Source organism: Ostrinia furnacalis, unplaced genomic scaffold (genome assembly GCF_004193835.3).
Source record: "Ostrinia furnacalis isolate ACB-3 unplaced genomic scaffold, ASM419383v2 OfSCF0015, whole genome shotgun sequence".
Classification (NCBI taxonomy): Eukaryota; Metazoa; Arthropoda; class Insecta; order Lepidoptera; family Crambidae; genus Ostrinia; species Ostrinia furnacalis.
In genome coordinates this window covers 88,896-101,890 of record NW_021130254.1, presented here as the reverse complement: position 1 = coordinate 101,890, position 12,995 = coordinate 88,896, and the positions used below count along the sequence as shown (strand labels likewise).

The following is a 12,995-nucleotide window of genomic DNA, read 5'->3' as shown; positions in this document are numbered from 1 at the left end:
TTCAAAAATGTACAATCACACTCGTTAGGACATAAAAATCAAAGTTTCCAACCCGAATCATAACGACACAATGAGATTAGCAACCCCAGTGGCTGCGATAACAACTGTAGCCGGAGCCCCCATTTAATTCAAGGGCAATAGAGCGTTCAACTTAATTTTCAGGCTCACCGCTGCCTCCTTTGTATGTTACCTCGCCGGATTAACAAACTTCTGGCTGAGTGCAGCCGGGCTCGGTGCGAGGCGTGTTGATTGTATGTTGCTAACAAGTTTATAATTGCAGCTATGATGTCAAAATTTGATTGGAGACGTGTTGTTACTGTATCTATTTTTAATAATTAAAAAAGTAATACCTACTTAATATGATTTGATCGTTTTCACAAGGGATTTAGATAATTGGCAAAACTCTAAACTTGTTTAAACAGTTATATGAAAACACAAAAATCTAAAACTTGCCTTATTTACACGTACTTACTTCATAAATAAGCTAATATATTATACTACGTCGAATATTCTACTAAGGGCTGAATTTACCATCCTCATAACTTTTAACTGAAGAAGAAACTGTGTCAAACACATTGACAGTTTCAGTATGGGAAATATCAAATATGTATGTCAAAATGACAAGTTTATTCATCTGCAGTTACAGGTTGGTAAAATCAGCGCTAAGTCAAATATGTTATCCTGTAAATATAATTATATCCGCTGGTTCTAATACTTACCTGTTCACTATCACTTCTAACGCATTCAAGCCTTGAATATACTGCTAACAAGCTACCGATTGCAGCCCGGTTAATTCTTGAGAACATATTTATGGACAATATAATAGAGACGGTACAGCTACCTCGATATAGTCTTGTTATTTGATTCAGATTGGCGATTATACAAACACATACACATAATTTAATTTTAAAATTAAATAGGCATAACTTTGTTGCAAGTATTCAAGGACATAAAATGTAAATGTGATTGAAAAAGTATAAAAAATCTGTTAGATCTAGACTAAAAATTGAATTTCATAAAACCCAACCATACCTATCGTGCCGTTTTAGTTTTGAAGGCAGAAAGAAATGTTTAGAAATATAAGTTTGCCTTATACTGTTAAAAAAAATCTGTTTCTAATCGCAACAAAGCCACAAAAAAGTGTAATTTAAAATCCCCCCCAGTTGTAAGAGTGAAACAATAGCATTTATACAGGGCTAATGGTCGGCCCGAGATAGACGTGGACAAGACGCCGCTATCGGTATAAATTAGCTGCGGTGTCGTATCGCGCGGAACAATACCGCTGTCACGGTGGCCGCCGTATCGGCTGTCCGGCCGGCCACTTCGCACCCGCGCGGTGGCTACCGTTCGCTAGGCTGGATGGGACAATTCCTTTGCCTTTTGCGTATTAAAAAATAATCAGACTGACATCTACCTATACAAATGACTTTATAAAGATTACAGGGTAGCGCTGGAAGGAGTCCGCTACGAAGCGGCCAATCTGGAAATCATTAGGAGAGGCCTATGTCAACGGTCAAATGATGATTGTAATTAGACTGCAGTCATCATTTCAGTCACGGGACGTCCACTGATGAATATAAACCTCCCCCTAAAAATTATATTAATTATTATAATTATAAATTTCCTATACACCCGGTTGGTAGTCAAATTTATTTTATTGATAGTAAAATGATGATGATCCATCCGACCGATTCCGGCCATGGCGACCACTTCGACTCCTAGTTGTCTTGGCGGCGCTGGTGTGCCCGAAGATGGCTTACGTAGCCTATTTTCGCGGCAAACCCCCTCGCACATTGAGGGCATCTGAGCACGCCGCCAACATAGTTATAGTAAATGGCGGCAGATGGACGGGCCTTCAAGTCATCGCGCTTCGCGTCGAGTTCAGTCGTACGCTTAGGGACACGAAAAAAGTATCGATACTTTATGGTATCGAGTAGGTTTCTTTTCGATACCGATACTTTTGTACTCGATAACTTGTATTCGATACTTTTANTGTCAAATTAGCTGTCAAAACGACATCGCGATACGGATTTGTCAAAACAGCCTTAGGGTGGGTTGCACCATCTTAGTTTAACTTTGACAAACGTCTAAAATCTGTAAAACTCCATACAAAAAACACCGGTTAACGTCATAGTTACGGTCAAAGTTAGGTGGTGCAACTCACCCTATTGGTTTTCGATATAATCGAAGCTTATCACCGGGGTTTTAGTAATCGCAATGAAAATGGCGGGTGTTTCGATTCGATTCGATTTTGATTGAGTCTTAAGTGCATGTTGGCTAAGCCTTTGTATGGGAAATTTCAATCCAGTCTTTCGATTATCGATAGGTAGGGCTTTGCGTTTTTTTGGCCCTTTGACTAAGCCTTTTTGGTTATCGACCTCTTTTGCGATTTGTTTATTTGTTTGCGACTGGTTTGCGATGGGTTTGCGATTTTAAAGTGCGTTTTGACTAGACCCGCAGGGCAATGTTACAAAATGTAGTTATTTTTATTTAATAGATAATGGCAGGTTGAACCAACAAAAAGGTTTTAGTTTATCAATCATAATAATCTTCTTGACAAGTTAAATCGTCAAACAATTTTGATCTGAATAATTTTGAACTTTACTGACGAACAGTTAAAGATTATTTTCTCTAACTCGAGACTATTCTGTAACATAGTTTCAAAAGGTATTCGTTCGTTCGTTCGTTTCAGCCGAAAGACGTCCACTGCTGGACAAAGGCCTCCCCCAAGGATTGCCACAAAGGATTTTCAAAAGGTATTATGTGCTCGCGATTCGTTGAAGGAATCAATTTGAAAACTGACGAACCTTTTCATTCCGTGACTGTAAGTACATGGAAAATTTTACTCAAAGAAAACATTCCTTTATTTTTAAAATGAAAGAGAACTGCATTCAAAGAATTCCGAAAATTTAATAACCCCCATAATTTAAAAACCTCCCTAACATCGGCCAGCCCGCTTCTGACTCAATTTTGCTGGAGGATACCGGGAGAATAGAAGGAATTGTGACAAAAAAAACTAGTGCGATAAGTATTTTGAGTAGTGTTTGACGCTTTTTTTTGGGAAAACGACAGTACAAATCCACATCCCTCCTTTGCTAGACATTTTATAAGTCCCGAGTAGGTACCTTTTCGTACACACCCACCCCTATTTTTTTTAAATAGTAGGTACCTAGTTAGTTAATCAAATAATCAAATTAACGATTAATTATTATGATTAATTAATCTTAATAAAAAAATTGATTGTGATTTTAATCCTTAATTTTTAATCATTAATCAGATTAACTTTTTGCCAACACTGTCGTACACCCGTCCCCGTGTAAAGCTCGAAAATAACCTATAGAACCTATAGAACTTTATTTTTTAGTGTTCCGTAGCCGAATGGCAAAAAACGGAACCCTTATGGATGGCTCCCTAGAAGTTCATACAGACAGATTGGCCGTGCGGAGCGGGTCCGCACCGGACGGTCGTCGTGAGAACCAGCAGTGGTACGGAGCCCTACGTGCGAGAGTCCGACTGGCACTTGGCCGGTTTTTTATTTTATTACAAGTACTTAGGTTAGTAAATCGCATAACTTACCTTTAATTTATTCCCACATATCTTGCAAGTGCTATATGAATCTTCACCCCACTCAAAATGTCTGTGGACAGCATTTGTTGCCTTACGCGGCATAATTATACAATATTATAACACTTATGTTCCAGTATAATAATCTATTATTTATCTCACATTCACAGTTTCTTTTCGTATTTCAATCAATCCACGCGGAAGCGCCGAGGCGAGTACAATGATGATTGGCATGNAGCAAGCTATACAGCTCGTATACAGCTGACATACACAGCTTGTGGAGTACATGTGAACGACTATTGAACTCTTAAATGGAGTAAAATGTTACTTGGGTCATCACTAAATCTCAGCAACTACAAGTGCTAGCAGTCTCAAATTTTGCATGGGGGTTCCTTTTAGAACGTAGGTGCTCATTAAGACGGGATTTTGCAAATTTCGACCCCTAAGGAGGTAAAACGAACGCCGAAACGTACGCCACGCGTACGAAGTCGCGGGCGGCCGCTAGTAGCAAATAAAGATATTTTCAATGCAATTTCTCGATAGAAGTATAAAGATAAAATTGACAAAAAAAGTAAAGCCATGGAAATCCCATTGGACAGACTCTCGTAAGCGAAATCATCAAGCCTCTCCTAAAAAGGGTTGACTTCGCAAACATGTGGAATACGTGGTGAGCGTGCATTTTGTAAATTCAACCAAGTAAGTAATCATCTAGTCCCAAACCATGCAAGAATAGAAAACGCTTAAGCGTTAAGTATGTTTTCCATCGAGTTGTACCTACACGTGTAGCGAAAATAGAACCTCTGGAAGTTAGAAGCTAAACTCAAAAAATTACATTTAGGTAACCAATTAGTAATCTCACCCACACCTTCAGTTATGCAGTAAGTACCAGACACCAGTAGCCATTTTCGTAGTTCTCGTATAGCGAAAACTATCGATAAATAACCATCCCTACTAGTTTTCCTAACTAGATTACAAGTTTTTGGGTGCTGCTTATTTTGCAACGTTTTCTCTTTGGAAACGTTCCTGAGGGCAATTAACTCTGAGTTTTTGTTTATTTAGCTCGAATGCCTGCAGATTCATGATAACATTTGATACACTCAAGTGCAAAATTATGTGAGCACCTTTTATTATTTACTAGCGGCCGCCCACGACTTCGTACGCGTGGATCCCGTTTTACCCCCTTCATCTATCTTACGCGGTTTAGATTTTTTCATACAAATGTTTTTTCCCGCTAATTCCCGTTCCGGTGGGAATTCCTAAGTGTACTATAACCTGCCCAGGAGCATGAAGAATAATTGTACCAAGTTTCGTTAAAATCCGTCGAGTAGTTTTTGTTTCTATAAGGAACATACAGACAGACAGACAGACAGACAGACAGACAGACAGACAGACAAAAATTTTACTGAATGCATTTTTGGAATCAGTATCGATCACTTATCACCCCCTGATAGTTATTTTGAAAATATATTTCATGTACAGAATTGACCTCTCTACAGATTTATTATAAGTAATAGATTGAAGAACTGATAATTCAGAACTCCCTATAACTTTGCTATATTTTTGAGAAGTCTGTCACGGTCACTCATGCTAACTTTTCACTAAGAGCGAAAGAGAAGGATGGTTTAGCCAAAGGGTAACTCAGTTCCAAGTCACGTTGTCTGAAGATGTTCTCTCCATTATATTAGCATATTACCGATCACATAAACATGTCCAATCCTACGTAGAATATCAGTCGGCGTCGGAAATCAAAGCAAAGCGAATTGCTTGCCCCTGAATGCTTCGATACGGTTCTATAGTCTGTGTCCACTCGAGTGTATTCGCCTTCACTCACTGTCAAAATGAACTTCGTAATGCGCAATCGCACCTGGTGTAATTCAGTGCGCATTTACGCACTAATCAAGTAGGTAGATACAAAGTACTTAGTCAATCTTGCAAAGCATAAAGGCTGATTAAAATGACACTGAATTTTCAATGTTCGTAACTAATTTGATTACAGAGTATCTTATCGCAAATTGACCAAAGTGGTCACTAAAACAGTTAAATTTATTTCTTAATCCTATTAAATCTTATAGTTGAATTTCTGTTTCCACAATTTTTTTACCTGACTTTAGAAAAGGTAGTGGTTCTCTACTCAATTACTTTTTTGTTTGAACAGATTTTTAAAAAATACTTAACTATTAAGATCGCAGATTAGTCCCATTTAAGATGTATCAAAATTTATTTAGATTATTAAAGGATAAAAAAGTGACGTCATAACTTTCTTTTGCCGCCATAGGTGTCTTTCATGGCTCTAGCTAGACCAACAGCATAACGTGCTTTCCGAAGCTGGATATTTTCAGACCATTATATTTACTTGTCCTATAGTCTGGTCGCCGAGCACGTAGAATTTTGTCCAATGACCCCAAGCTACCCATCTTTATCGCTCGCGCGTAATTATATTACTGTCGCGACTGTGCGACGGGCGGCAGCAGTGAGTGTGCGAGCACAAATACGAGCGACAATTGGGACACGAAAAAAGTATCGATACTTTATGGTATCGAGTAGGTTTCTTTTCGATACCGATACTTTTGTACTCGATAACTTGTATTCGATACTTTTACTTACCAAGTACTTTTGACAGATATCGTATCGAATAAATTACTTGTTTTTTTATTTATTCATAATTTATGGCAACATTTGCAACGCCATCTTGTTCAATCTTGCTGAAGCTTTCATTCATAGAGATAGTTCCGTTGCCGGTAGGTTGCCGGATTCACATTTCATTTGTTTAATTAGTCTATGGTTCATTGGCTGTACTGTAGCTGTATGGACTTAGATCCCTTTGCCTAACCTCACGAAAAAATCATACAAAAAAAACTCTGGTTCATTCGTTCGTTGTTGTTAACTGACAGTTGGTTGTTATTTATAACATGTTGATATTTAATGATTTTCTTGCATTATTGATAAATGATAATTGACTTATTGATATTTCAACCTATTCAGAACAGCACTCACAATTATTCTGTGTTTGTATCGGGATTTGAATCAGTGCAATATCCAAAGAATGCCGCCTACCAAGAGTGACGTTTGGCAGTATTTCGTCAAGATTAACAAAGATGAGGTGAAATGTAAGATTTGTTTCAAAACTTTAAAATCGTCAGGGAATACGTCAAACATGAATAAACATTTAAAGAAACACCCTAATTCTGATGCCTCAAGGTAATTTTTTTTAATGATTATATGGTCCTTATTTATATAACCTAAAATTTGTTTTGTAGTCATTTAATAGGCGCACGAAACTGATTATTTTATATTATTCTTTTTAGTGTAAAAGGAGATAAAAAACAAACGACGATGTCGACGATTCAGAAAAAGTTAGAACTGTCGAATTTAACGAGTCGTGATCACGAACCCCAACCATCAACAAGTACATCGAAAGCACCTGAATCAGATGCATTGCTAACAACTCCTTCACCATCTGATGTCGAGAGAATTCCAATAGTAATCAGTGGTGATGGTGAGTTAGAAGAAACCTATGCACCACCTCCAAAAAAAAGGCAACTTTCAATTGTACAATCAATGGAACGAAAATACTCTTATTTGGATGGAGGAAAAGATTATTTGAAACTCTGCAAATGTTTGCTTTATTTTATTTGCGTTGATAAAAGACCGTTTGACATTGTGAAAGGGCGTGGGTTTAAAAAATTGATGCATCAAGCATGTCCATCATTTAAAATTCCTCATGTAGATACCCTTAAAGCACAATTCGAACACTTTTATAGTGTAATGCGTTTGAAAATAGAAAATATATTTGACAATGTAGATCACGTGGCATTAACCTGCGATATTTGGAGTGAGATGATGACTGTTACCAGTTATTTAGGGGTTACTGCTCATTATTTGCAAGAAGACAAACTGGTGTCACGTTGCATAGCTACCGTTGCACTGGATCAGCGTCATACTGGTGATTTTATCGCTGAAAAATTAAAAGAAATTTGTGCAGGTATACACATCAGTTTGGATAAAATAACTGCAGTAGTTACAGACAATGGCTCGAACATGATAGCCGGCATAGCAAATTTTCTAGAAAAGAACAAACATTTACCTTGCTTTGCTCATACAATTAATCTAATTGCTGAATCTGCCATGTCAGTCAATGATTTAGGAGCATTAGTAAGCAAGGTACGAGACATTGTAAAATTTTTCAAGAGCAGTGTAATCCTCAGTGACTCTTTACGTCAAAAGCAAACTGGGTCTCAACCTCTCAAACTGATTTTAGACGTGAAGACTCGGTGGAATTCCGTCTATTATATGCTACAGAGATACATTGAATTAGCACCAATAGTTCATCAAATTTTGATGTTAAATACAAAAGCACCACCCACACCATCGGCTGTAGAAATGCAAAATATTAAAACATTGATTTGTATTTTGAAACCGCTGGAGTATGTAACCAAAGAGTTATCAGGTGAACAGTATGTAACCATTAGTAAAATAATTCCGATGGTGAACTGTTTGAAGACGCAGATTAATACTATACCTATGGCTGTAGGTGATGGTGATGATCCCCATGGAAAGGTAATAGATACAGTAAAAAAAGAAATCCTAAAACAGATAGAACGCCGATTCGGACATATTGAAGGTAATTATTTGATTGCAATGTCATGTTTGCTAGATCCGAGATTCAAGAATATCCATTTTCAGGACGCTAAAGCTTGTGCAAAGGCAATTTCTTCACTGAGAAGATATATAACAACGTCTCCTAGTGTTATCGGCAGCGATCATGACAGCGATTCCTCTCTTGAAACAACTTACGATTTTTGGAGTCACCACAAGAAATTAGCTCACACGAAAAAGCGAAGTAAAACCAGTGCTTCATCACAGTTTGAAAATAAGGATGAAATAAGCCATTATTTATCTACACAGGTTTCGCCACTCTCTTTGGATCCTCTGAAACAATGGGAAGACATGAAAGTTGTTTTCCCAAAATTATATAAATTGGCACGAGAATTTTTATCGATTCCTGCGACTTCAGTGCCCTCAGAAAGATTGTTTTCGAAAGCTGGAAGTACAATTACTAAAACCCGTAACCGCCTATCGCCAAAAAGGCTCGACAAACTTCTTTTCTTGAGCGATTGTACCGAGGAGGAATGGGATTTATAATATTTTAGATTAAAAAATTGTGGCTTTACTTACAGGTTGTTTTTATTTATCTTAGGGCTGATTTATCCATCGTAAGGTATAAGTTAACAAACCAATAAAGTATAACTCAGCGAATCAAAGTTGTCTACACCTTCATATTTATAATAAATGCATAACATAAAGTGACACTTACTTTTAATCATATTACACTTTATTGGTCTGTTAAGTGTTATCAGACGATGGAAAAATCAGCCCTTATAATTATANTCAGAAAAAGTTAGAACTGTCGAATTTAACGAGTCGTGATCACGAACCCCAACCATCAACAAGTACATCGAAAGCACCTGAATCAGATGCATTGCTAACAACTCCTTCACCATCTGATGTCGAGAGAATTCCAATAGTAATCAGTGGTGATGGTGAGTTAGAAGAAACCTATGCACCACCTCCAAAAAAAAGGCAACTTTCAATTGTACAATCAATGGAACGAAAATACTCTTATTTGGATGGAGGAAAAGATTATTTGAAACCAGTGAACGGAAAACCCATTTATAAGGATAACCGGTATAAACGGTTACAGATTCATTTGGAAACCTTTTGATGCGGTTAAGTGTTAATACTGTTAACACTTTCAATAGGTTAATTTACTAACAAACGGAAAACCCATTTATAAGGATAACCGGTATAAACGGTTACAGATTCATTTGGAAACCTTTTGATGCGGTTACGTGTTAATACTGTTAACACTTTCAATAGGTTAATTTACTAACAACAGTTTAAATGGTGTAAGTATTTGATAACTCTTTAAAACGGTTTACCTATTGATACTTTACGTGTTACATAAATCAAAATTATTATTGAATAGGTTACCCGTATATTTCGGTCCCAAAACCGAAATAAAACGGTTACCGATTAAAACTGTATACCAAATTAAACCGATATGTATTTCGGTTTTAAATGTTACGAACAAGTAACAGAGTGAGACAAAATCTGTGAGCCAACGTTTGAAATAACAAATCTGTACGGTTCCTTTGCTTTAATTTATAATGATCGGTTTTTTATAAGATTGGCTCCTTCGAATATGAACATAATAAAGTTTTTTGTTTTGAATTATTTGTTATATGCAATCAAACGTTAACGCGAAAAAGAGATGAAAATAGTAGGCGGCCTCTTTACCCGCTCGCTTAGTTTTCGATTCGCGGTGCATTTGATGTTGACTACTACAGACTGCCGGGCGCCGCGGCGTTTGTGTTACAAAAATAAAGATTTACCAATTTGCTGAAAACATATTACAATGGGTAAGTGTTTATACGATAGTTGTCTATTTAGCGTTTCACATTTACGATCAATAAATGTTTCCTTAAAATATACCTGTGTTGTTAAAGTGTGCGCTGTACAAGGTCTCGTGGTAATGTCCCTATGTGTGTGTGTGTGTGTGTGTGTGTGTGTGTGTGTATGTGTGCACGCGTCTTATTTTAACCATTTCCTTTTTTCTAGAAGATGAAGATATTGCTTTCCAACAAAACAGTCAACCATTTTTCACAGAAACAGAATGTGAGACTGATTGGATCAAACCCTGTTCTGGCTCCAGTGCCAAAGGTAAATAGTTACTAATGGGGAAGATTTTCGCGTACACGTATTTATAATCTGTTGTATGTGTGCATTGAGTGTGCAACCTTTAGAACTAAGCAAATATTATTATAATCTATACTTATAATAAATCTGTAGAGAGGTCAATTCTGTTCATGAAATATATTTACAAAATAACTATCAGGGGGTGATTAGTGATCGATACGATACTGATGCCAAAAATGCAATCAGTAAAATTTTTGTCTGTCTGTCTATATGTTCCTTATAGAAATTATAAGTAATTGGAAGAAAAAAATTCAAAACACTTATCGCACTAGTTTTGTTTCTCACAATTCCTTCTATTTTTCCGGTATCCTCCAACAAAATTGGGTCAGGAAAGAAGTTAAGCGGCTGGCTGACGATAGGGGATAAGCTAGGAGGTTTTGCGTCATGGGGAGGTGCAGGAGACTTCGTACCAGAAGTTTCGGGGGGAGGGCCACGCGTGGGCAACTCAATAGAAGGGTGGGGTTGCTAAACTAGGAGGTTTTGCGTGTTGGGGAGGTGCAGGAGACTTCGTACCAGTAGTTTCGGGGGAGGGCCACGCGTGGGCAATTCAATAGAAGGGTGGGGTTTCTAAGCTAGGAGGTTTTGCGTGTTGGGGAGGTGNTGGCACACGATGCGCCAAACACCCTGTATATGTACCATTTGTTACTTTTTCATTTTCTCTTACTGTATGAATGAAGGTACAGACGATACTTACTGAACTGACTAACATTGACAAACTAACGTATGGCGTAGGCCCTGCCTGAGAAAAGAACTCGATACTTTGAGGTATCGATACTTTTGTGTCGATTCTTTTACGAGTACGATACTTTTTTATCGATACTACTCATGAGTACAGTATCGATACTTTCTATTCGATACCGTGTCCCTAGCGACAAAATTCTACGTGCTCGGCGACCAGACTTTAACTGGAATCAGAAGTTATTCGACATAGTGTATCGAACCTCGGTAGCTATCTAAGAACGATATTAAATTCCTCTCTTACCACTGAACCATGGAGCCGTTCTAATCCTTTGGGCTTTATCGATTACTAGTTATCTATCGGATAACCGCATTTTCCCATTTATCCATCAAAGAAATCCCGAGTATAGCCCTCTCAAAAACACCAATTTATTACGTTGTTTTTTTTTCTCAGGTAACATCTAGACTCGTGTGTGTTTGAAACTCAAGTGGATCGGTTTTGCAAACGGAATGTTCGTGTGAATGTTAATATTAAAATTACTGGGATCCTGCAAATACAGTTCCTGCAAAAAACAAAATGTCTTCGCGAGTCTCCTAAGTCGTCGACATGATTTTTTAAAGTAAAACCGCCGTTTGTTGGCAGGCTTAGTGCGTAGAGTCCTTAATATCTCAGGAAAACACAATTATTTATATAAATAAACATCATATTTTGAGTAGAACGATGTTATACAAATATGTCTTTATATTCGGAAGATTAAATTTGCTGCCGCATGTTATTATAATAATCCGCGCTCATGGGACGCGCGATTACAGCCGACGGGGGGGTATATACACAAAGTAAACAGTTGAATCTTATGGGGTTGGAATAAGTGCGAATTTGCAACAAATTTACAATCTGTTATGCCGTCGCCTGTTTGAGTATAAACCAACATCGTAATTGTGTTTAAAAGACGTTCAACTTACCTGTAGACTTCCATGTAAATGGGATTCTTACGTCAGGAAAAACCTGCCTGCTCTTTTTTAATATTAATTCGTTGTATTTTTCGGAAATTGGGCTACTGCCAGTTCCCAAAAAGAGAAGATAGTATCATTCCGTCTGCGCCCCTATATCTACAATATTGTGCCACTTGATAGTGCGATAACAATATTTAATAAGGACTTTTTAGTCTTATGCTCTACAACAACTCTATTATAAAGTGTAGGAAGATACAATGGCAAGGAATGACTCAACTTCAGTGTGGTCGCAGCTTTACTAAAGTAACTATAAATAAATTGACATCTAAACCAATGAAAAATTAATGTAAACATTAGACCCTGGAAAATGCCATAGACTTTGCAAAAAATCCTGAATGACTGAACATAATTAAATGGATTTTATTTTTCCGAAACTTAATTTAGTCATCTGCTAAGAGAAGTTTCATTCAAGATTTGATTAATATTTTCTCTACCAGACCGAAAAGTGACATTACTACGTGAAGTAACTAACAAACTACTTACATAATATGTACAAAAAAACATCGATACGAAGCGAATTCGGAATATCAACAGTCACATTTACAACTCTACTGTCTAGCGTAGGAAGAAGCATAATTTTCTCTGCGTGCTAAAGCTATTACTCAAAATTAATTACTATAGTTACTACTCGCATATCATAATAAGCTGTCCCAGATAAATTGAATCTGTGCTTAATTGATTTCACCTGTGAGCCCTTAAGTTTGTTACATACAGCAACCCCACCAATATTGGCAATATCACCTCTATTACAACTAACATTAGATGCACAATGTTTACGTTGACGTGCCGTCGTCTATACAACAAGACACCTGCTACGGCAGGGTTTCTCAAACTTTCGGCTCCACGAACCCCCGTTAAGTTTTCCAGGTGACAGCGAAACCCTTACCTAAAAAAAAAAATTGACTATTGAAGAAAATAAGGTTTTAATTTCAATTTTCAAAATATTAATGTGATGGATGGATGGATGATGTTTCTTGTCGAAA

At 37.3% G+C, this 12,995-nt stretch overlaps 1 protein-coding gene across 3 annotated transcripts; it reads left to right on the top strand.

The window, feature by feature from the left end:
• The first annotated feature begins 6,076 nt into the window (after window positions 1-6,076).
• On the top strand, window positions 6,077-8,734 carry LOC114364142 (zinc finger BED domain-containing protein 1-like). Of its 3 annotated transcripts, none has more exons than XM_028321281.1 (3): window positions 6,077-6,762; window positions 6,870-8,185; window positions 8,248-8,290. In XM_028321281.1, the coding sequence occupies exons 1-3, from the start codon at window positions 6,608-6,610 to the stop codon at window positions 8,253-8,255; spliced, it is 1,479 nt and encodes a 492-aa protein (XP_028177082.1). In that variant the 5' UTR covers window positions 6,077-6,607; the 3' UTR covers window positions 8,256-8,290. The 3 variants fall into 3 exon arrangements, with proteins under 3 accessions (XP_028177082.1, XP_028177819.1, XP_028176341.1); XM_028322018.1 differs by lacking the exon at window positions 8,248-8,290 and having other exon boundaries at window positions 6,870-7,725; window positions 7,823-7,896; XM_028320540.1 differs by having other exon boundaries at window positions 6,870-8,734.
• Window positions 8,735-12,995: the final 4,261 nt, after the last annotated feature.